The sequence below is a fragment of the Sceloporus undulatus genome, chromosome 2 (genome assembly GCF_019175285.1).
Source record: "Sceloporus undulatus isolate JIND9_A2432 ecotype Alabama chromosome 2, SceUnd_v1.1, whole genome shotgun sequence".
Taxonomy (NCBI): domain Eukaryota; kingdom Metazoa; phylum Chordata; class Lepidosauria; order Squamata; family Phrynosomatidae; genus Sceloporus; species Sceloporus undulatus.
In genome coordinates, this window is record NC_056523.1 from 244913919 (window position 1) to 244939367 (window position 25449).

Consider the following 25449-nt stretch of genomic DNA (forward strand, 5'->3'; position numbering starts at 1 on the left):
TGGGAAAAGAACCCATATCTAAGTGAGAAAGCCAACCACACCAGGAAAGCTGGATTCATCCCCAAGGCCTGAGATTGTTTGTTGTAAAGTATCCCAGTGCCCAGTTGCAAAACACAAAAATAGAAGGCAATAGAAAATAAATGGCTTTCTTTGGTGTAAGCCAGTATATGAAACAAGCTTGTACAATGGCTTCTCCTGAAAACGCAAAACATTGTTCTTGCAGGAATTTGTCCGGCTAACGGTTTCTGACACTGTGACAACCTACATCACAATTTTAATTGGTGATTTCCTAAAAGCTGTCTTTGTCAGATTTTTCAATTACTGCTGGTGCTGGGACTTGGAATATGGCTTTGTGAGTATTCCATTTCTTTTCTCCTGTTTTTTTTAAAAATCTCACAATAAATCCATTATGAAATGTTCCTTAAAAGAAATGTGAAGTGGACTTAACCTTACACCAGATAAATAGTTGTATGTATTTGAACTGCTCCTGAGTCAGTTTAGTGCAGTTTGACACCACTTTAACTGTTATGGCTCCACCCTGTGTAATCCTGATTTGTAGTTTTTTGTGGCATCAGAGCTCTCTGGCAAAGAAGGCAAAATATCTCAGAAAACTACAAAACCCAGAATTCCATAGCATTAAGCCATGGCAGATAAAGCTATGTCAGACTGTGTTAATACTCCAGTGGAGATGCTGGAAAATTTCTATTGATGCCAAAGGAAATGTTTATGTTGTAACATATTAACATGGCTCTTACCTTGCAAATCTAATAGATTCAACCATCCATGTTTGGGGATTTGGAGGCTTAATCCTTAAAGATTTGTGTTGGAATTATTTTGTGGCTCTGAATTCGACTTGCTACCTTTTTTTCCGCTGAGAGGCACATAATCTGTAACATCTCTGTGGCAGACAGGTACAACACGATTTCTTCATGGTGGGAGTCTCTCCGCTTATTGGATTTCTTTGATTCCAGTGTGGGAGAATTTAGTTTCAGCTTATTTTTGAAGAATTTAACTAATTTTGAAAATCATGCATTTGGTGCAGAATGAATATGAAGTTTCAAATGTGGGAGAAAGTGAAACTGACAAGGTTTTTCATTCCCATTTGCATCTCATACCTACACAATGTTTTAAAAAAAGTAAGTGTGGGAAAGAAAGCATACCTGTGGTTAGAATGTGGATGAATTCTACAGAGCAGCCATAAAACTGGCTATCATTAAGGGCTCCACATGCAAAGGAGATCAAGATTTCTGTAACTGTCATATATTTATGGCCTGAAACAGATGGGCCAAAAATAAGTGGCTTCTGGCCACTTTGAAGGTGTTGTGTTCAGATGACGCATGGCCCCCAAAGCGGCTGGAAGCCACTCTGAAGCTGTGCTAAGGCGGCAGGAGCCACACTTTTCAGGAGAAGATTTAATCTACGCTTGCCAGTAGCCCAATTGGGACTGTGGCAGTGGCTGGCTTCAGGAGCGGACTGTGTGGTCACTGCTGTCCTGGCCCAATTGGGACCAGAGCAGCTTTTGGCTGCTCCTTCCAGACTGTCTGCTTCAGCCCTATGTTCATTTTGGGCATTTCATTAGTCCCCATGTAACAATTATTCTCAAGGTAACATACAAAAGATAATCAAGTAAATGAAATCCTAAAATTAACCTTTCCAAGATGAAACTGCTCAGTGTAAAGCTCAGCAAAACTCTGGCATTATATTTCTATGGATGAAGTGGTACTGCATCTGGCTTATAGCTTTGTAGCCACCCTGCTGGCTGTTCTGGAGATGTTCCAGTGACCCTTCTGTCACTGTGGGGTGGGAGTAGATCTATTCCCGTCCCACAATCTCTGCTGCAAGCAAATTGAGGGGCTCTTTGCACATATACATAGCACAAGTCCTTCATTTACTTCATTATCTTTTGTTTGAGATACCTCGAGAACAACTGTGCTAACAGTGCTACGAAACACCACTAGGAGACAGGATTGGAGTGAAGAAATTTGCTGCACGATGCAAAAAACAAGATGGTATTCTCTCATCTTCCGTGTACAGAAATACAGTGGCCAGGCCACTGAAACTTTATTCAATCATCCCCCACTTTTATAATGAGCATATTAGCTTCAGTGTAGAGGGTGGGCTATATAATTCTTAGCTCTTTCCTCTATCATCTTGTCGCCACTTCTCAGCACCTGAGACAACCCCCTCAATCTGCCTCATGACAGCCATAATAAAAGTAATGAAAGAGCTCAATTATGTACTGTAATTGTGTTTACATGAAGAAACAAATGACTTAAGAACTACACTTTGGCTGGAGTTGGAGTCAGGCATTTAATTGTTCCTATGAGAACAAGAGGTCTGGGCAAAATATCACTTGCTTATGCTATCTTTAGACGAACATTTTGGATAAAATATTTGCAAAACATATTTCACATGATAGACAGGACCTTGCTTTTATTTTCTCTACTACTTGCAGTTAGACCAGTACCCACCAGACTTGCCTTTTAACAGTACAAAACGAGCCAAGGATGATTGATTAATGCCTTATTCAAGACTTAATGATTCTCTGATTCACTCAGTTTCTAACATCACAATTGAAGGAATATTATATCCCAAGGGATTCTAACAATGTTTCTGCTTGTCCAACAAATAAGACAGAGCATCTGAGTCCAGGCGGGCATTTTAGGTTTATTATCATAATCACTTTTTTGGCAGAGTTTCGGTGTTTTTTCAACAGCTGTGTGACAAGCAGAGATTCAGCAAACAGACTTTTCCCCAGTACTTCATTTGTGTACCAGGAAAAGCTCCCACCTGCTGATTTGTTTTACTAATCATTCAACTGGTAAAGGCAGAGAAGCACTTCTGAGAGAAAAAATGTTGGTAGCAGTAATAAGGACTGTTTATATGATGGGTGCAAATCTCTGCTTTTTCATTCTCAAATACAACAGTGAATAAATTCAAAACATTTCTCTCTGTTGGGTGAAATTACAAGCATTTTCACAGTTTTGGAGGGAAGATTTTTCACAGATTGGGCATTTGTGTGTGTGTGAAAGAAAAAAAATTGTTTGGTGAAAAATCCTTGAGTTTTAAGTTGAGCCCAACATATTTGCACATAGTCATAGAATAATGAATTGTGCACAAATCACATTGTTTTCTACATAAAACACAAGGTTTTTATTATGTGAACATTTCTCCCCCAAAAAACGCCCCCAAAGTAGAATATTTCATGTTCATTGACCATATTCTTGCTATTATTACCAATGTTTCAGCAGAAATAAGAAAATTTGCAAGTATTTTTTACACCCTCAGTTTACTCTTCTGTCGTGGTTTACAATTTTGATTTTTTAAAGAAATGTAACTTCAGAAGTAGAACTAGGCAGGAATGCCCTGTTTACATAATGCCAAAGTTATTAATGCCACTTTGGGGCAAGTTCCTCACCATGAAAAAAGGGGCATCTAAGCCACTCTTCATGGATTACTTTTGAGGAAAATGGTTTCCATTTGCTATATATGTGGATTCAGCAAAAGCAATGAACAAAAGTGACTGCTTCTGAGTTCAATTTTCATGTTGTAAAAGGTGTGCAGGGAGAAGGGGCAAAAACACCACCTGTATTGTACACTTTGACTAGTTTGGGATTTTTCAACACTACTGAAATGCAAAAAACAAAACAAAACCCACTTGTTACTGCTTGTTTTGCTGTTTGCCATGAAAGCAAAACAACAACAGCAGCAACAACAACAAAACTGATGACAAACCACAACACAGTCAACCAAGTAATAAAAACATTTATTCCAAATTTAGCTCTATACAGAACGATTACACAAAATACCTTTAATAACATAGCCAACTTAAAACGATGAGGCCCAAAACAGTAACTGATGTGATGCTGGACCATTCATAAATCTTGCTCAGTTAATAAAACAATAAAAGAAGCCCAAACTGTAGCAAATGTATCTTTTTAATGTTACACTTTGGCCATTCTAATTACAGGACATTTCCCCACACATGATATAACCAACACCAAAGTGAAAGGTCTTACAGGATTTTTCATGTTCTTGTAATTTCTAATGGTGCAGAGTCCAGCTGTTTTCCAAAATAGTTAATTTTTTTAAAAAAATATATAATATAGTATGTGTGTGTGTGTGTATGTGTGTATGTATGTGTATAGTTACTGTGTGTTTTGTAGTTTTTTAAAAAATAAAAAACTTAAAGAAATCAAAATGCTAATTTGGCTACAGCAGTGATTCTAGCACTACAAGGAACTAGAATTCTGTATTTTACAAAAACTCTATAGGCAGATGAATTTGGAGATTGTATTTCTGATTTGTTTCAGGCTGTATTAATTGTTGCCCATGATTCCATTGGATGTAGGAAACAGCATTCATGTTGCAAAATAATTGCTGCATGAAACTGTTTTTATATTTTATGTAAAAAAAAGTAACTTTAATCTAAAAGAATCCTCTTGTGTTTTCCACCTAGCCTTCGTACTCAGAATTTGATATTAGTGGAAATGTGTTGGGTCTGATCTTCAATCAAGGCATGATCTGGTAAGAATGTCCTGTAGCAATACTACAAAACAGTTCTTGTATAAGCTACTGGGGTTAAGACTTGTGCATTAACTCAATTGTGATTTTTTTCACAGTGTAATGCAAATGGAGAGGGGGAAAAACCTTTGTCATTTCTAGCCTTTTAGTGTGGTGTGATTGCCCTGAAATCATGTTTGGATGCCATAAGAGTATCTAGCATGAAGAGAGAGTAACAGAATGGTAAATCATATTCTTTGGAGGAAAAGATAGTGATGGTGGGTGTCACTTTCCAAGTGTGAGAAATGGTCATCAGCAGTTATTGCTGTTAGGGCAATGTAGCAAACCTGTGAAGAACATTGCCTAGGATGGCACAGGTTGATGGTTTCCTCACAGAGTCCAATGACACCTGGAGGGCCATGGGTTCCCTAGCCCTCAGGTAGAGAAAGGCAACAAGCAGGAAGTATGCCAAGTATCAGGACAATTATGATCAATACCTGGTGTTTTATTCAGTGCTTCTGCCTTGTCCCCCATATTTTATTTGTTATCTGCAACAAAAACAGAGCAGCTTGCTAAATATTGTAACAAGTAATAATTGTATGAAACATTTTTGATCTTTTAAGAAGGCCCTTTGTTTTTCAAGGCCACCAGAGGCAACTTCCACTATGAAACACTCCCGAGTATAAAGGCTGATAGCGAGCTGAGCAACTTCAGTTTACTTCTCTGAGACCCACTGTAGACCCTTACGAAAAAGACAAATTTTCCACCACTCCCCTGAAATTGAAACTAAGTGGAAGTTTACATCTGGTTTTGGGAGGAAATTCCAAAATACCCAACACCCAGAAAAGCCCTTGTTCCTTAATCTAGAACCAACTGTTTCTCCTGGAGGGACACCCTCACTTTGGGGCTTGCCTGCTGATGGATTTCAAGAGCTCTGATATTTATAATACCCAACCTGTAGTGGCAGATCCCTACTGCATATACATTAGCACCTTTTTCTGGGGTGTTTTCATACCCACAGTGAAATTACTGGATGCACACTGGCATCACATCAACGTAGGTTTGTTGTGGCTTTTCTCCAGTTCTCAGTCCGTGTGATGTTTACTCCTACCCAGATTGACAATTTTCTCATCCCACACAGCAGCTGAGTTACAAACTGCTACATTTTCTGAGCAACTGAACAATTATGTGTCACATACCAGGTCAGCCAATCAGTGCCAGAACCTTCATTGCCACAAATTCAATATAATAATAATAATAATAATAATAATAATAATAATAATGATGATGATGATGATGATGATGTTCCCATAATGAACATTTATGTTCATGTTCATTCATTTTGGAATTTGAGCTATAGATTTCAAAATGTTGATACTATTACAAAATATTATTTCACAGCAAGGAATTTGTGGAGAACAGTGTTCTTCTTTCATTTTTCCTGTAATTTTTTTTTGCATTTTTTAAAAATCCATTCTTTTGCATTCTAACATCATTCAAATGTTGATTTAGAGTATCTGATATGAGATTTTATGCACATAACAAGAAGAAAAAGACATCAACTATAAAAGGACAGGCAAATTTGCTTGGATTTTTTAAAAAATGAAACTCCACAGAAAGCTTGATGGTTTATATCAAAATCTAGTGCCATATATTTTCAACTTCTTTGTTTGTTTTATTTCATCTTTGCTGAATTATACTTCAACTTAGATCTAAGATGGGAAACGTGCAGCTCTTCAGATGTGTTTAGATTGCATACATCAATATTCATCACCTTTGGTGATGTTGGTTAGGTCTCTGGGATCCAGCTTCCTCAACAGTGCAAAATTTAGCAGAACAGAAGGAAAGATAAAAGGCATTGGGGAACAAAGTGTTTCTATTCCAGGAAGCCTTTCACATTACAGAGTTATAATGCTATGATTCCACTTTGACTGTTGTAGCAATAGCCTGTGGAATCTTGGAATTTGCAGTTTAGGGAGGAGTTTTTGGCTACCTCTGCACTGCAAAAATAATTCGGTTTGACACCGCTTTAACTGCCATGGGTCAGTGCTATTGAATCCTGGGATTTGAAGTTTGTTGTAGCACCAGAGATCTCTGATACAGAAGGCTAAATAGCCCACAAAACTACAAATCCCAGAATAACATAGCTTTGAACCATGTCAGATTGATGTCAAACTCCATTATTTCTGCAATGCAGATGCAACCTTTAGAATTCTCAGTCAAAGAGCTTCAGAATAAAGCTCCAGGATTTCATAAGATGTTGTAATTGCTGTGTGCTTTCAGGGCATTTCTGACTTATGGAGACCCTATGGCGAACCTATCATGGGGCTTTCTTGGCAAGATTTGTTCAGAGGAGGTTTGCCTTTGCCTGCTTTTGTGACTGAGACAATGTGACTTGTCCAAGGTCACTCAGTGGGTTTCCATGTTGAACATGGATTTGAACCTGGGTCTTCAAAGTCATAGTTTAAGGTTCAAACCACTACACCATGCTGAGTACTTCATAGGATGTTGTCATGGCAATTAAACTGGAATCTAGTATATACAATTTTATATTATAACTAAATAGTATCAATGGAATTCAGGTGAAGCTGGTACTGGCTGCTCATGTAATAATAATAATAATAATAATAATTTGTTTTATTTATATACTGCTATTCCAAAGATCATAGCAGTGAACAGCAAGTAAGCTAATTAATACTGGGCTAGGTGTGGGTTAGTGGTTTGAATCCAAGTTGAAGCTGAGTTTTTTCACTAGTACTAACTAAAGCAAAGTTTATGCCACTTCAGAAAGCAATGCCAGTGATCAGAGAATTGTAATAAATAGATGGGCAGGGGAGCAATTTCCTCTGTAACTGTACATTACTGTAAAGTATATTTGTAATGAAAAGCATTTTGACTCAGTTTTGAATAGTAATTAGGACTCACTAGCTTTACACAATAGCTGCTGCTGTTAGAGATGAAAACTGTTTTGTTATTGTTGTCCTTTTTGGACTTTCTTTGGGCATGGCTATAGAGATCATACCCTCAACTGTCTTGATTTGGCAAGCTCAATCCCAATTAACCCTCTGTTGTTCTACTTTTTCAACTGTATTTAAAATGTCCCAATTTCTCCTCCTCCCACCTTTCCCAGTCAGCCTCAGTTTAATTCAGTTGCTGCAAACAGAGTTCAAAATGCAAAGATAGTTTTTCCTCAATTAACTCAACAGTAAGGAGAGAGCAATGGGCAGAATCTTGCCCTTTCCAGTAGGCTCAGATAAAAGCAAACTGCTGCAGCCAATTATATATTGTGTGTTCTTCCTCATTAACAACTTTTGCCATCTTCAACACACTCTGATATTGCTTGACCACACTTATCCTGGTTTTCTTCTGTAGGCTGTTGAAGGATATGAGAGACTGCTAAAAAGTGCACTGCTTGCATTACAAAATCTACCATGACACCTGGCTTCAGCTAATAGAAAACAGGACTAGACCCATGAGTGGATACCACTTTCCATTCTCTGACTCTACTTTTGCCTCTATTTTTCCACTTCTGTTCTTCTGGTTTCTATTACTATCCTATATGCCCAGTATTGTAGGCAGATATTAATACGATCGTGGTTCCTGCCCTTTAAATAGAATGGAATATTTCATCAGGGGTGGCTTATAAAGTAAACTTTTTGTGGTCCTTCAATTCATTTCCGACTCTAAGGCCATAATATGATGGGGTTTTCTTGACAAGTTTGTTCAGAATTTGCCCATATCTCTTTAAAATGCTGAAGAGATAGTGTGAGTAGGTTGTGGCTCAGTGGGAGGAGAAAGGAGAGGCCACAGGGTTGTTTTTTAAATGAAAATTTAATTTTTTTAATTTAAATAGACTACTTTAATTTTTAAAGTTTTCTTTAAAAACACCACATTTTACCAGATTTTCACTTTAACCTCACGAAACTATGTATCTTTAAACACATTTAATCTGTGTGTATGATACTGCAATGTAAACGTATAATTTTAATGTGGCTAGTTGATTATGTAATAACTATTACCATGATGTTCAGTGATATATGGGAATTATGATTTACAAGTAACATTAATACAAGAACATTATTAAAGATTCTGTATGGTGTGGAAATGGGAGGAAGTCAGTGGGGTGGGGGCTGCACCATGAGTTACCGCACCGGGTGTCACCAATCCTAGTGATGCCACTGCTCCAGAGGCATAGTCCATAGTCCAACTGAAATTCTCTCTTCTGCAGAACCATTAAAGGGGCAGGAGGACTTCTCTAGTCCTTTGTATTAGTCTGTCTATCCAAATGGACTGCTGGCACAACTTGTCAGAGTTCTGAACCAATTGTTGGCAGAGAGCTTTTGGAAGCTGCATGCATCCCAAGGTTCAACAGTTACCCACTTGTAATAAAGGCACAACTCACAGCTTGCAACCTACATTGGTGGATGTGATCAGGGTAAATATCTCTTGACAGAAATGGGTAGTTATCTATAGAAACAGGTTTTAAAATTGCATTATTTAAAGGAAAGTTATTATGACAGTGTTTACAGGTGCAGTTTTATTTAATTATTTCATGTTTGAACAGTTAATTTCCTGTCCTTCAATCCAACTTTGATTTTCAAAGTAGGAAAAATTATATCAAGATATGCAAATGATAAAGAAATGAAGAAACATATACAAACAGAATACAACAGTGACACAGGTGTAGAAACATGCTAGCAGTAGACGTCTAAGACCTATAAGATCTTGAAGACCTTAGAAAATGAAAAAGTTTTCATTTGGTGACATTTTAATCAGTATGTGTGTGTTCGTGTGTATGTACTATTATCTTGGAGGTACAGAGTTGCTTCTTAATAGTATATTAATTTTCCTAAGTATGAGATTAGCACAGAAAGCCACGCTGAGAACCTTGGTGGCTGAAGAGCAGGGTATAAATACTATATTAACCTACCCATATCAAACAAGTGAAATTATTGGTGTGTGGTGATGAGGAAGTGTTTGTTAGCCCTGAGTCAGTGAGCAGAGTTTGCAAGTAGAAAAGCAAAGGAATAATAAATGTTGAGTAGTAATTGGCATTTGAGTTCTTTGTTGCTTTTTCATGACAGACTGCCTTATTGAATGTTTCTAGGATGGGCTCTTTTTATGCACCTTGCCTCCCAGCTATCAATGTCATCCGTCTTCATACTTCCATGTACCTGCAGTGTTGGGCTGTGATGTGCTGTAATGTTCCCCATGAGAGAGTCTTCAAAGCCTCAAGATCAAACAACTTCTACATGGCCATGTTGCTGTTCATTCTCTTCCTCTCCACATTGCCGGTTGTCTACACTATAGTCTCCATTCCACCATCTTTTGATTGTGGTCCATTCAGGTTAATTGCTTTTTATATGTGCTTCTTTATGTGCTGATGGGGGACTGTTGAATGGATATATAGACTTTGGGTGCCTTCCCATGAAAAATAAGACAGTCTCATTTTAAAAGACATGAGAATATCTTATGCACACTTAATTTGGGAATACATCCAATTGAACATAATAACATATGTAAAAGTCCAAGATGGAGAGTGGACATTTACAAGGAAGTGTCTGAATTGTATTTTATGTCTGCATATAATGTCAGAAACACAAACACAATGTAACTTCACTACAAGAAGGTTTAGAAAATATGATATAAGAGGGAAGTTAAGGGCTGGTCCTAACAAAAAGCAGAATGTGAGACCTGTCTCAGACTGCAGGGTCACCTTCAGCAGTCCCTCCTGAGTTCACAGGCTTTCCCATCTCTATTTGTGCATCATTCCCTGAGCTATTCTGGTGTCTCAGAGGTTCCTGTCCCATTGCCAATGTTGAAGAAAGGCTCAAATGCCAACCCATTTATCTTCTGTACATGGAACAAAGATAGAGATGCTGTCCTGTTCTTTACCTAAGACAACAAAATGTTTTGGGTCAACCTTGGAAAAAAGCACATTGGTCTCATTGAACTAGATGTCATTAAGGGTTTTTCAATTAACATTCAAGGCTCTCATGGACCATGCATGCAGAACTATTTTTATCCCCCCACTCCCACTGCCATTCTGAGAAATGATGGGAAAAGTTTTGTTTGTTAAAACAGGCTGCAGTTTCAGTGCTCTATGGAATATTTAGAAAGAATATGTGGATTATTTCTTTCTTTGAACAACTGGTGGGTTCCTAATTTTTCCAACAACAATAATCTGCCTGTCCCTGTACATTTATGGACTAAGATCATTGTCTTTATGTTTAAAAGACTTCACAGTATGTGCATCTTTCTGATGTGCCACATCTGCACAATATCCTGCTCTTTGGTCACATGACATACTATCCTCCCGCTCTTCCACACACCACAGCTGGTCCTAAAGCTTCCTGTTCCCTTCAACATCTTCGTTCTCCTCCCTTGGTGCTCCTTGAGAGCCTTCTCAAGACACCTACAAAGAGCTCCCTCCCTCTCACTTTTCCTTTAGACACTTCCTTAAAAACAAAAAGACATCCTTTCCAGCAAGACCAAATATTTTCTTTGCCCTTATTTTCAGTTAAAACTCCATCCATGGAACTGTGCTTGTACTCTTTAATCTCTTTTGTCTTATTCTCTTCACTTATATCAAATCATGGAATTATAGAGTTGGAAGAGACCATAAGGGCCATCCAGTCCACCCCCCTGCCATCCAGGAACTCTCACTCAAAGCTTCCCTGACAGATGGCCATCCAGCCTCTGTTTAAAGACATCCAAGGACGGAGACTACACCACTCTCCAAAGGAGTGTGTTCTACCGTTGAACAGCCCTTACTGTTAAGGAAGTTCCTCCTAATGTTGAGGTGGACTCTCTTTTCCTGTAGCTTGCATCCATTGCTCTGGGTTCTAGTATCTGGAGCAGCTTAAAACAAGCTTGCTCCCTCCACAGTATGACACCCTTCAAATATTTAAACAGGGCTATCAAATCATCTCTTAACCTTCTCTTCTCCAGGCTAAACATCCCTGGCTTCCTAAGTTGATATCAAACTTCTCTTTCCTTTGATTGCTTTGTTTGTATCTTTGCTACTTTGAAAAGCAGAATGTGTCAGTAAGAATTACTGTTGAACCTTTGGGAAAGCCAATCTAGTGGTTTCCTTAAAACTCAAGTGTTATTGCCCAACCTTGCATATTCCCTATCTTATCTGATCTCACATTTAGTGCCCTAGGACTCCATTATGTTTAGATATCTAAACAAGCTCTATAGACTTGCCCAAAAGTCCTTTCTTTGTCTCTTTCTCTTTACCATCTAAATTCAGCTATTCTTCTTGCTATAAGGACTCCATATCAACTCTTGTTCTAGCCACATGTCTAGACAATTTTAGTCTTCATGACTCCAGAACACAAAGAGATTATTTTTGGTATCTTTCACACCCTTCTCCAATTGGTTGTTTTTCTGAGAGAATTTTCCCCTTTTAACAGCTGAGTGACATGCAGACATTCAACATACAAATCTTTTCCAAAGGATGCAGTAGGATGCACTGATTTATTTGCACAACATTTAAAGATCTTATTGTAAAAGAATTTTTATTAGCAGAAAAATATTAGCAACACTGGATTTTGATGGCCACATTTAAGTCAAATGTATAGGAATTGCCAATGTTTTTGATTGTTCCACTCCCTGCAAATATGGGACATCACTTAATGGTCAATACAGAATTGAGCTAGGCTGCATAACTGGAAGCAGTAGATGGACATTTTCTCTGCAAAGGCAAGACCAGGAGCAGATTGTGGCACAGACCATGAAATGCTAATAAAAAAAATGAGTAAAGCTAAAGAAGAAAAATATATTAACCATTGTATCGAAATAAAACCTGAAGAGCATTGCCATAGAATTTAAAGGCAACGTAAAAATAGACTTGCACTATTAGGCCTAATTGACTGGGAGCCAGAAGAACTCTGGACTGAAACCAGGAACATTGTCAGGAAGGAATGCAAAAAGACACTCACTGCAGCCAAAAAGAAAGAAAAGCTTCAATGGATGACTGATGAACAAATGAGAAGCAAATGTAAAAGGGATAGAACCCTCAGTGCAACTATTCAGTGACTTGTGCACAAGTATAAAGAGAACTAGTATCTCTTCCACAAGACCTGAAAAATCAAAGGGAAATTGAAACCAAGAATGGGGGTGCTCTATAGCCAATACAGAAACAGACATTACATGACCAAGTAGAAATAAAAAAACAACAAAAGCAATATATGAAAAGGGTAACATTCACTCAAGGAAAAATAATTTGAATATGAACGTACAGTTTTAGAAACTGAGGTGGAATCTACACTTAGAGCACTTGGGACTATTAAATCAACAGGAGCAAATGGCATACCAATATTGCTGCTCTAAACTACAGAGAAAGAATCTACTCGAATTCTAACTAAAATCTCTCAACAAATTTGGAAAACAAAACTTTGCCCCACAAATTGAGTCACGTATTCAGTTGTATGTTTGGTTGCTTGGAGAATGTGTTTCTGATGTAGAAACTGTTGGCCTTGCAAAATTCAATCACTCTCCTGCTTAATTTCATTATCCTTGGCCATTTTTTCCTACAATCTTTGATTCCTCTCTGTTTCCTGCTTTTGCATCCCAATTGCTTTTGATTAACAAGAAATCCTATTTTGGTGTGTGATCAATTTCCTCCTAGATGTTCCATTTTTTTTTGTTTTTGTTTTACTGTGTCTATCTTCCCCTGATTCAGGCTTCTTAAATCCCATATTCCTATAATATGTGCTGTGCAGCTTCAGACATTCCTTTCACCCCTGAGCATGTCAACTGGTGAACCTCCTTTCAGCCTGAGTCCAGTTACATCATTAGTGCTATTTGTAGCTGTCATCTGCTGCACCACAACTGCTCTTGGGAGAGTCATTTTCTGGCATTACCTCTTTTCATTTTGGATTGTCTCCTCATAAGGAGGAGTTTACTGTGGCTCCTTCTATGCAATACTAACAAAAGTTAGCTATGGCGCCACTGCCATATCTCTTAGAGATCCTTCACTATTGTCACTCCCCACTATTTCTGCTGACCATTAACTATTTGGCACATATGGGCGTGGTACAGAGTGCCCAAAAAGGGCAGCCTCCCAGCACCTGTTTTTCCTCTGCAGGGAAGCCGCAGCCGCCAAACCACATGGTTTCCCTGTGGAGGAAAAACCCGCGAAAAGCGAAAAGTGGGTTCTTTTTACGCTGCGGCAGCGGCATAACAAGTACGCCACTGTTACACCCATGTAAGCGCTGCACGTCGCCATACGGATGCCGCACGGCACTTACGTAACAATGGTGGCGCCCGTGTATATAGGGCACCGCCATTGTTATGCCCTCGTCACATGCGAGGGTTGTGGGGCATGTGGGTGCTCCGCCCCCAGGCAACCCTAGCACATGACGAGGCTGTCAATAAACTCCCATGTGTACTAGACCTTAGTTTGGCTCCTCAGCAAAATCCTGTCTGTCAACATTGCCTCTTGCCTCACAGGAGCACACAGTCACACCACCATGGAAAGGTAGATGAGATGTCAAATAGATGAGACCAACCCCAGTTGTCCCTAAGACCCCCACCCCCCATGGTTAAAATCAGTGAAATGAATGTATTTATTATTAAAGTCTCCTGAAAGTAATGAGATTAAATTTAAGATCTTATCCCATGGCTTAATAAATCGATTTACCTCTACCTGGTTTAAAACTTAATTCGGATGCCATCCTTAAATTATTACAAGGTTTTTGCCACCTAATTTGCAGTTCAAATACAGCCTGGGTCCATCCTCGCTTCCAGGAGCACTCCTCCCGGCTCTTTTCGGATCCAGGAGTTTTCTGAGTTAAGAAAATGGCCACCAGCGTGCTCCTGGAAGGGGGGATGGACCTGGGCTGTATAAGGGTGGCAAATTAGGCAGCGAAAATCTTGTGATATCAGGATGCTGCCCAAATTAAGATTTAAGCTGGGTAGAAATAAATCAGTTTATTAAGCCATGGGATAAGATATTTAATTATGACTATTTAAGTCCCATTGGCGGGTTACAGACTGCCATTAGGGGCGTCCTGAGGACGTCCCAGTTTGAAAAAGGGGCGTCTCTTCCAGACGCCCCTAACCCTATCACGGACAGAGTTCATGACAAATGCGGATGCTGTGCATCTGCACGTCGTGCCCCAGAAGTGACTACGCGAGTGAGTGACTAGCGCCTTGCGGCGTCTCTTCCGGGGCCCAGGAAGGAGCGCGATTTCCGTGCTCCTTCCTTGGAGCGTCTGGGAGCCGAGCAGTTTGGCCGCTGCGGCTCCCGGACGCTGAAAGCAGAGGCGGAGCCAGACTGCCGCAATCCGGTGGTCTGTAACGCACCCCCGATTGCAGTGGATCTAATCTAGGAATGACTAAATCTGAGTTCTATCCAGGATGAATGGGGAAATCAGGAAAGCCCATTTCTGTAAATAAGAAGATGCTGTAGAAAGCTATTTCTTATTTGTAATGATAGAAAACCATGGCTGACATCTAGAGGTGGAGCTGTGCAAATGTCTCATGTACTCTCAAGACTTACCCAGGCATAGGTGCATGTAAGTGTCAAGTGGTTTCAAACTGTGAAGAAAGGAAACATGCATAAAAATAGCCTAACTCACCACATGTAATTTTTTTTCATTCTTGTCCTCATCACTGTCACCGTCAGTCAATTATACCAAGCATGAAGTCCTTAACAGTTCTTTCCCAAAATAGGATATACAAATATGTACAGCCCTCAACCGATGTCTTAATTCAAGGAGAGAGGAAGTCCTACATAATATGATGAAAGTATTCTCCATCAGTACAAGCTCTGAGAGAGATAAAACATTCAGTTAGGGATGTTTTCAAAAACAAGTAACCTGGCTTGAATATCAGTGAACAAGAAGGAGGCAAGGAGATCTCTGTCTTGTAAGCTCTGCCTTCTTCTGCATCAAGAGCCAGAGCCAACCCAGTTTAGTGCCTGAGTCAAAGCAAAAGATGTGCTTCTTCTACTCCATGTACAGAAGCTAACTGGGCTTAGAATTAGCACCTTATTTCAAAACTGGCAGGGTCTTCCAGGGCATATGTGGACACCAGCCCAATGGCTCTATCCCTCAAGATGGAGAAATGGTTAGGAGATCCAGGAAGAACAACCATGGCTGCCACTGCTACTCCTCAGCATATGTCACCTGTGGCAGTTGCCTCACTTTGTCTAATCATTGAACCAGTCCTGCAACTGACCCTTCTGTATATGCCCTTTGGCCTCATTTGTTGTTGTTGTGTGCCTTCAAGTTGAACCCAATTTACATTGCCCTTAAGGCAAACCTATTATGGGATTTTCTTGGTAAGTTTTGTTTCAGAGGGGAATTACTGTACTATTGTCATCCTCTGAAGTTGAGAAGGCGTGACTTGCCCCAAATCACCCAGTGAGTTTCCATGCCCAAGCTAGGATTCGAACTCTGGACTCTAGAGTTGTAGTCCAATGCTGAAACCGCTACACCCCTTCCCTGAAAAAAAGGCTGTTTTTGTGTTTTTGCCTTCTAGGGATAAAATTCTTCACTAACTTCATTCTTGAAAGAAGTGAATAATTTAGTAATCTTGTTGTGAGCAAGTCTTCAAAAACTGCATTTGTTTTGAAGATTATTCATAATTTAGGACTTATTCTGCATAAACTTTCCAGATGATATTCTTGCTGAGAAACCAGCATCTTTCTGTGCAGAAAATAATAGTTCAATATTTCTGTGCTGAGCTATTTTCTGTGAAGAAAATGCTGCTTTTCTGCACACCCCCCCCAAAAAAAATAATCCGATGTGCAAGTTTTGTGCAGAATAAATCCTGAACTACAAAGGTTCTTATCAACCTATTTTTCCTTATCAAGATTTCTCAATATTCATGAAACACATTTTAAACTTCTTTATGCGTATTTTCAAATAGTCTTTCCATCCTCATTGATCTCTCTAGACCACCTTTTACTGATAAGAAAAAAAAAAAATGCCTCCAGGGCAGTGCCTCACTTTTTCATATTGGTCGACAGGCCCTGCTGCACTAACAGAAATAAATAGCTGTTTTTCAAAGATGCCCACTCTTGGAATCAACAGAGCAATCATGACAGAGGAGGAAGACACCAAGGAGCTCAAATTACCTTTGGACTTTATCGCATTGCCTCCGGTGCCTGACTTACCTCTTCTGAATTTTAGCCAAAATCGGAAGTTACACTGATTTTATCACACGGACTTTCCCCTGAAAATGGCTTCTCATTGCCATTGGTTGAATTCAGGCTCCGTAAGTTGCTTCAGTGGCCATTTTTTCCAGATTTGAAGCTTCAGAGTTGGAATAAATGGCTGCGGAAGTGACTTACAGGGCCTGAATTCAATACTGGAGGCAATGGGAAGCTGTTTTCAGGGAAAAGTCCATGTGATCAAATCAGTGTAACTTCTGAATTTGGCTCAAATTCGGAGGAGTTAAGTTAAGCACTGGAGACGGTGCAATAACGTCCTTAGTCTATCCCTGTGGCCACCTAGAGGTGCATATTACTTATGCAAGCTTGGTCCGCATTACGTTGTTGTTGTTGTTGTTGTTGTGTGCCTTCCATTCATTTCTAACTTATGGCAACCCTAAGGTGAACCTATTACACTTTTCTCAGCAAGATTTGTTTAAGGGGGGGGGGTTGCTCATGCCTTCTTCTGAGGCTGAGAGAGTGTGACATGCCCAAGATCACCCAGTGGGTTTCCATGGGCAAGTGGGCATTTGAACCCTGGTCTCCAGAGTTGTAGTTCAGTGCTCAAACACTACACACTATATATTTTTTCCCATTTCCAAAAATAGATAGACCTTCAGTTATTGGACTTCATATACACATTTTTCTTTTTGATCATAATTTACCAAAAATTATATAATTTTCAATGCGGGAGCAAAATTGAGAGATTTATCCATTTCTGCTGTGTATATACCACCTGTTTGCATTAATGCTGTTCCCTCACCTGTGACCCAATTCATAGACTCTGCTAAGACAAGGGGAGGATATCACCCAAATAATTTTAGCTCTGTAGATTGCTTTTTTAAATTTCATAGTACAACATAGAGTGATTTCACTGCTCCGTTGACAAGGAGGCCATGTGCCATTGCTTGCTAAGACTACTATATCCATGACCCAGTCCACACCTGAGGAGAAAGTTTATCTGCTAATTTCCCCCTTTGTATCTTATCACTAAATCCTAAGTGTAAGCATAACAGGTTTCCATGGCCAAGTGGGTATTTGAACCCTTGGTTTTCAGAGTTGTAGTCCAGTGCTCAAACCACTACACCATGCTGGCTCTCTTATGTAATGAATCTGGTAGGCAGCCAGATTTATGGGACTATAATCTGAGACTCTTGGAGTTATTATTTATTTGTATTAGTGTTATTTTCATTAAAAAATCTTTTTAATATTTTCCCATTCTATGTGTGGATGGACAGTGGAAAAACGAGAATGTTTGAAGTCATTGGAGAAACACTGGAAAATGATTTTCCTTCCTGGTTTCAGAAATTTTTTAATCTTGCTGCAAATCCTGGTGTGATCCTACCCTTCATATTGCTGATGGTGTACGTACAGCATCATTACTTCACTTTCTGTGGGAATGTACAATTTATTAATATGTTATTTTCTATCCTACACTTCCTCCAAGATGGTCCTGGCAACCTACATGGTCATTTCCCCAGTTTAGCCCCCCCCCCAACAACCCTGTGAGGTAGGTTAGGCTGTAAGGATAGGAATTTGCTCAGGAATCATCTGCTGAATGTCATGACTAGATGGAGGTTTGAACCTAAGTATGCCCAGCCCTAGTCTGACAATCTAACACAGGAGTGGGAAACTTTAAAGGGGCCCTCTTTCCCTCTGCAGCCTCACATCATCACTCCTGGCAGGACTGGAAGTGATCATAGAATCATAGAGTTGGAAGAAACCACAAGGGCCATTCAGTCCAACCCCCTTTTCTTGGTCTTTTGTGTGGGTTTTCTTTTAGTGTGGTCCATGCACCACATTTTCCTTGCCCCTTTCTCTAGACACTAAACTATAGTAGCCCTACCCCCCCCCCCCCAATTTTTATTTTTACATATAGAAAAACAATAGGACTATACATTGGGCTCAGAAGAAGAGAGATATAGGTATAGATATAGGTACCTTCCTTTTTGTCCCTCCTGACTTGTAAGGTTGTATTGATCACAACTCCCCCGCCCCCCTCCACACACAGCTCATTTAATTCAAAAACCATGAGGATGCAGGGATGAGATGTTAATGACTAAACATGATTATATGCATGTGTGTAATGCATGTAGACCTACTACAAACACTTTGTGAGCCACCATTTTGTATAGTATCTTCTTAACTTGTAGCAATGAAGTTAACAATGACTATGATTGTTATTATCAGCAATGAAGATAGCTGTTACATCAGCATACTTTAATGAACTTCAGTTAGTATAATCATAACGTGATTCTATGATTTCCTTCCCCCTTTAGCTTGAGTATCTACTATCTCAATGCTACCTCAAAAGGGTACAAGGACATGAACCTGGAGCTTAAGAAGAAACTGCAAAGTGTAAGGATGTTGCAAAAGACATTTGATTTGGGTTATTTTTTCCCATAGGGTGAGAATTCTGCAGCCTTACAGCTGCTGTTGGGCTGTTGCTACCATCATCCCTAGCCAACATAACCAATGTTGAGGGATGATAGCAGTAGTGTGGTCCACTCCTGGATTAGACTGTTGTTCCTGAAAATAACGGGATTTTACTTTCATTCTTCTTTATCAGCAAGCTGAGGAAAACAAGAGGAGGAACAAACAGAAAGCTCAGGAAGCACGGGAAAAAGAAGAAATGTCTACTGAGAATCCATCCAAACAGAACAACCCTAAAGGAGCTCAAGGTAGGAAGGGCTGGAAAGCCTTTGCAATAATTGTGGTTCCTTTTGCTGCATTAGCACCAGAGAAGCTCTTTGTCTTTTAACAGCTGGCTATAAGGTAAAAATTTCACAAGTGCACCTCTGCCTTTCATTGTAATTCCATGCCTCAGAGGAAACAGTTGCTGAACCTCTGCCTGGCTTGCAGTCAGAGGTGGATTTCCATTTCAAAAAGACAGCTAGCTTTGGACCTGAACAGACAGGCCAAAATAAAGCTGCTTTGGGTCACTTTGGAGATATTCTGTTTAAATGCTGCATGCGTCCTAAAAGGCCGGAAGTTGTGCCAAAGCCATGCTCCAGTCCTAAGGACTTTGGTGTAGCTTCTGGCCTTTTAAGATGCACGTGTCATTTAAACAGCATAACTCCAAAGTGACCCAAAGCAGCTTTATTTTGCCCTGTCTGTTCAAGCCCTTAGATAAATGGCAAAGGGCCGCTGCTGCTGATCTCCGGGACGATCCAGACTGATTAAAAAGTCCAAGATTTTGTTCCTGTTCTTTCTGATATTCTGTTGGGTTAAGATAAACTGACCTGGTGAGCTGTTATGAAAAGTCTCTGATTTTACTGGTAGCTGATAGAAAATATGTATGGATATCCAAAATAAAATAGGAAAGAACGGGAACAAAATCTGGGACTTTCTTCCCTTTTTAATCAGTATAGATGTGCCCCAGTATTATCCAAACCAATATGTGCACAGAACAAGAAAGGTCATATGTACAGAGTCAATAATTCAAGCACATGTTGGTATTCACAGATTACTCACTGAAGCACAAAACTAATGGCACACATATATCAAAGTCCAAACTCTGCAGGTGGGCAATCTCTTCATTAGGAACAATTTGTAGGCACTCTAAATTTGCAAGCTTTGAGTCTGGATGATAAAAAATGAGAAGGTTTTTTTTTTTTTTTGAGAGAGAGAATAAACATAGATGTCCAAAAATGTGTTTTGTCTCACAGTTTTGAGCCACTGAGGTTTGGGCTTAAATTTAAATTCAGTTCCAGAATGGAGGCTACTGGATTGATGAATTATGGATAATATGTATGCTGGTTACCCATGACTGCTAACAAATCCCATTGGGGAATGAAGGCAATGGATGATATCCTGTTAGCCGTTTACACAGGCATAAGTCAAGCATAGAGAGTCAGTGTAGTGTAGTTCTTTGAGCGTTGGACTACAACTCTGGAGATCAGGGTTCAATTTCGTGATCAGTCATGGAAATCCATTGGCTGATCTTGGGTGAATCACTTATTCTCAGTCCCAGAAAACCCCAGCCTTAAGGTTGCCATAAGTCAGAAACAATTTGAGAGCACACAACAACAACAACAACAACAACAACAACAAAGTCCAGTGTAAGTAATTTTAAAGTAGTTGTAGAATTCTCCACCCACCTTGCATAATAACCAAACTCCCCACACCCCACATTATAGCTGCTACAGCATTTATTTACCAGTGGACAGCACATGTGTGATGGAGAAGCATCCAGAAATGTTCCTATGGCTAGATGTACAGCACTGACATCATCCTCCAGGATCTCTGGAAGACACATGGGAGGTCCCAGAGGATGCTTTGTTGTTGTGTGTTCAGCTATAGCAATGGCCCACAACCTTGGTCTTCTATTCATTTTGGGCTTTGGCCAACAGTCAGGAATTATGCAAGCTGAAGTCCAGATCATCAGGGGGACCAAAGGTTGGGAACCATGAATGATAGGAACATTGTTGGACACTTCTCTGATGCTCTCCTATTCTCCACTGGCCAGTAAATAGTCATATTGGGGTGTTGCAGCAACTGAAAGGTGGGCTGGGGATGGGTAAGATCAGAAATGATTCATGGTTCTGCCTGTGGATAAATTTATGATATGTCTTCTGACATGGGAGCTTGGCCTTCATGTTGGGTGCTCTGCTCTGGAACTACTAGATTGGCAGCAACCCAGACATGTGTATATGTAGTATATTATTAGGGAATTAATCATTTCTAAAAGTGGTGTTTTCCCCTCCACCCTGTCTTAAGAAGACTGTAACATGTATCGTTTGAAGAGAAGACAAGGAAAGTTGTTTAATTATGAAGACATGCTTATAATATATTTCTTCTAAAAAATAAAACAAAATCCCAAATTGGTTTACAACAGTATAGTATTGGAAACAGAAAATAAAATAAAATAACAAACAGAATAGGGATAAGTGAAATGGTTCATTAAAATAATAAAATATGTAATAACTGTAAGCTGGAAAAATAGTATCACAGACAAGGAGCAGATGGGCTGATAATAGCTGCATCTGCATTGCAGAAATAATCCAGGTTGACACCACCTTAACTGCCACGGCTAAATGTAATTCCCAGAATTCCATAGCACTGAGTGGTGTCAAACTGGATTATTTATGTAATGTAGATGATGCAGCAAACATCACTACTTGCTGCTAATTTAAAACAATGCTTCATCTGTCAGTGCCCACAACCAAGAGGTTTTGTTGTAAATTTTACCACCTGCAATAGATAAACACGGGCTATCTCTCTGCGAAATGACATGGTTAGGAACACACATTCTGACTTCGGCCTTCAGCATCTATCCTGTCTTTCCCTTCCCTGCCCCTAATGTGCTTCAGATAAAGAAAAAGGAGAGAGTGTGTCCAAGAAAGAAAAAGGAGAGAGTGGGTCCAAGAAAGAAAAAGGAGAGAGCGGGACAAAGAAAGAGACTGGTCCACAGCAGGAAGAGAGGCCCAGTGTTGCAAATGGAAACCTCCCTCCATACGGCAGAGGAGGAGGAGGTGGTGGTGGTTTCGCTCCTCCTCCACGTATCTCAGTGACTCGGCCACTAGGACCAAGGGGCTATGGCATGAATGGACCTCCAGGAAATCCACGCTTTGGAGGTTTCCAACCAAGGATACCAGGAGGGCCACCTCAACGTTACTGAGAATAAGAATCTTTCTAACTTTTCTATGAGACAAGCCATCTGCATTATACAATGCTGACTTCAAACGTTTGGAAAGGAGATTATCCAGTGAGATTCTGTCACTGTCAGAAGGTGATACTAGCTAGAACCAGCAGAGAAAGAGTTAGCTAGGGCCTGGATTTCAGAAGCTATCTTGGGCTTTACTCATGTTTTCATCAAACTCACTAAGACATGGCATTCTTTTCCACCACTCAGTGCTGTTGGAAAGATTAGGGACAGAATAGGCTGGGAGAAGATTTTAAGTTCTCCCCCTCCCGGAGAGCACCCCAAAGGGAATTAAAGTTTAGCATTATAATCTCTCTTTTTTTAAAAAAAAACAAAGGACTATTTCTAGATTTTGTAAGTTACAGTGACAAAAGAAGAAAATGTATTTGTTTTGCTATGAATTTTTCTTTGGATATTTTGGATTTTATTATTTCTTCTCCTTGTTTTTTGTCTGCTCTCTTGGATAGTTTAGAAATCAACAGTAACATACCAAAAGTGTTTTGATTCCCAATTATTTAATTTGATTTTAAATTTAAAAAGTGTCTTTCTACAAAGGGGACTTTTGAATGACTGTACCAAAGTGTCAATGTAGCATACAATAAACCCAGAGTACCACTAGAGGGCAGAGTTTAACCTCTTTTGGTTAAGTGCACAGCTCTGTTTTCTTTGATATGCTCCAGAGCAACCCCAGGGACTGACAGGCTTTAGATGCCTTTTCCTCTTAAATGGAAATCTCCATTTTCACATGTTTGTGTACTAGATGCTCATGGCTGTTCAAAGAAAATCTGACTGGCCATTTCTGGATCAAGTCGATCTTGGTCTGACCTAGAAAAGTAGTATGTAAGAATGTGTGGATGTCATACTTACAAACAACCTGGCATGTATTATTATTATTATTATTATTATTATTAATGTTAATATTACTTATTCACTTATTATTTTAAGACAGTTAAAAATTTAAACAAACCTATTTGAAAGTCAGAAGATAAAAATCAATAGCATTGAATACTATCAAAAGTCATTGCAGTCTGTTCCTTAATAATAATAATAATAATAATAATAATAATAAGGTTTATTTGTATACCGCCCTTCTAAAACAAATTAATCAAGGCGGTTTACAACAATTTGCATAACAATAACATAACACTGCATATTTCAAATACATCATAATATCAATGGCAATACATCTCAATACAAAAAATTGGAAGAGAAAAGTTTTCATCTGCTAATAGAAAGATGGTGGGAAGGGGGAACAATCCTAGTCTCCCTAGGGAGGGAGTTCCAAAATGCAGGAACAGACACTGAGAAGGCTGTATCTCACACCTACACCAGGTGTATCTGTGAAGATGGAGGGACTGAGAGAATGGCTGTTGAAAGTCTGAGAGCTCAAAAAACTGGCTCATATAAGATGATATGATCCTTCAGACAGCCTAAATCTGAGCCATACATGGCTTTATAAATTATAACAAGAGCTTTAAATTTTACCTGGCAGCAGACTAGTAACCAGTGGAGATGATATAACAAAGGAGCCAGATTTCCTCTGTAACCTGGCCCAGAATACTCTAATATGAGCCCCCTATCCAGGGGACCAGGATCTGCAATATCACCCACGTCTGAAAAAGTATGGTCTCTCTAGGCATCTGGAGGTCATCCAGTGTGACTATCGTCAACAACTGCTGCAAATATAGCATTTGTTAATTACCCATAATTTTCTTTATCTGTGATAAGTTTGTGGATATGGTGTGTTTGTGTGTCATACTATATAGCTCTTGGAGCCAAACAAAGTTTTTGAGGACTTTTCAAAGCCCCAGGCAGAACACATCAAAATTACCTTTCCTGCTGCACCACTGGGTACAAAAATGCTGCTTCCTGGAGTCTTTCCAATTTTGCTTATTTTCAACTTATGGCAACCCTAAGGTGAACTTGTCATGGGGTTTTCTTGATCAGATTTGTTAGGAGAGATTTTCCTTTGTCTTTCTCAGAGGCTGAGAGAGTGTGATTTGCCAAGTTGGGTTTCCATGGCTGACTGGAGATTCAAACACTCATCTCCAGAGTCATAGTCCAACGCTCAAACCACTGGTTTAAAATTCTTAAGATGCCATCAATCAGAGCCTCTTCTAAACATAAGGGGAGGCCAATGACTCAAAAGATAACATTGGTACACCGCTCCTCAGCTGTTGCTTTAGCAATTGCTATATACACTTACTGGGGAGTAAATCCCATGGAAGTCTATGCGGCTTCCAGTTGAGTAGATCTATATACAGTTTTACTTCTGCGAGAGTGCCAACTTTCCACTGATGAGTAGCACAGATTTTCTAAGCAGTACCACTGGAACTCCTTCCAGTGTCTGCCAGCTGCTATCCCCCCAATCCCTTTGAAAAAGTCTCGGGTATTTAAAATCAGACTTTGGTTTATCTCTAGTTTGTCATTGGGAAGAGATCCACCGGGACATTTCTATAGCTCATCCTGCAATTTCAGTCATATCAGAATCTGGCAACCATATTAAACTCACACTTGAATGACAAATTATGTGGCATAAAGACATCTTAAAATTCTGATTCCCTCAGTCAACGACTCTTCTAACCCTTAGAGTAGGCTACTAACTCCGGGAATGAGATTGGTGCTCCTACCTCATTCCAGCTATTACTCTACCTTAGTCATGAATTTCTCCTTACTACAAGGACAGAATGGTGTGTATCATGTAGCCTGCCATGAAGTGTAGCAGATATTTTTCTGTCACCAGTTTTGAAATAGAGTTTAGCTGCTAGTCTGGTTGGCTCCTTTTTTATTTTCAAAATGTATACCCATTGGATTATTTGTGTTTGTCAGCCTAGATGTCTAGATGTCAGCTATGAATGCAGTCCCTGAGCGCAGAAAAGAAAGATAAATGGAAGAAAACAAGCTGAAGAACATGAAATAAGTCCAGTTCAGGATCCTGGGAACAGATGCCTGGTTACCATCTTGTCTGAGTTGCTTATACCATTAATGTATTATTGTCTCCTGATCTTTCTGTATATGACATCTGGACTCTATGTATAAGTAAACTTAATGATTGTGGAATCAATTGTCCTATGTTTGCAATTACATACCATATTGTGTACTGCATGCCTTTTGTGACAATAACAACAGGTGATTT

General features: G+C 39.5%; 1 protein-coding gene across 1 annotated transcript in view; it reads left to right on the forward strand.

The window, feature by feature from the left end:
- TMC1 (transmembrane channel like 1) overlaps window positions 1-25449 on the forward strand; it is a 69721-nt gene extending 44272 nt beyond the window's left edge. The window contains exons 11-18 of the mRNA XM_042447901.1: window positions 224-352; window positions 4460-4527; window positions 9611-9850; window positions 17908-18033; window positions 18949-19027; window positions 19239-19350; window positions 21982-22400; window positions 25143-25449. Of these exons, the coding sequence (XP_042303835.1) occupies window positions 224-352; window positions 4460-4527; window positions 9611-9850; window positions 17908-18033; window positions 18949-19027; window positions 19239-19350; window positions 21982-22289 (1062 nt within the window). The 3' untranslated portion in view covers window positions 22290-22400; window positions 25143-25449. The remainder of the gene's footprint in view (window positions 1-223; window positions 353-4459; window positions 4528-9610; window positions 9851-17907; window positions 18034-18948; window positions 19028-19238; window positions 19351-21981; window positions 22401-25142) is intronic.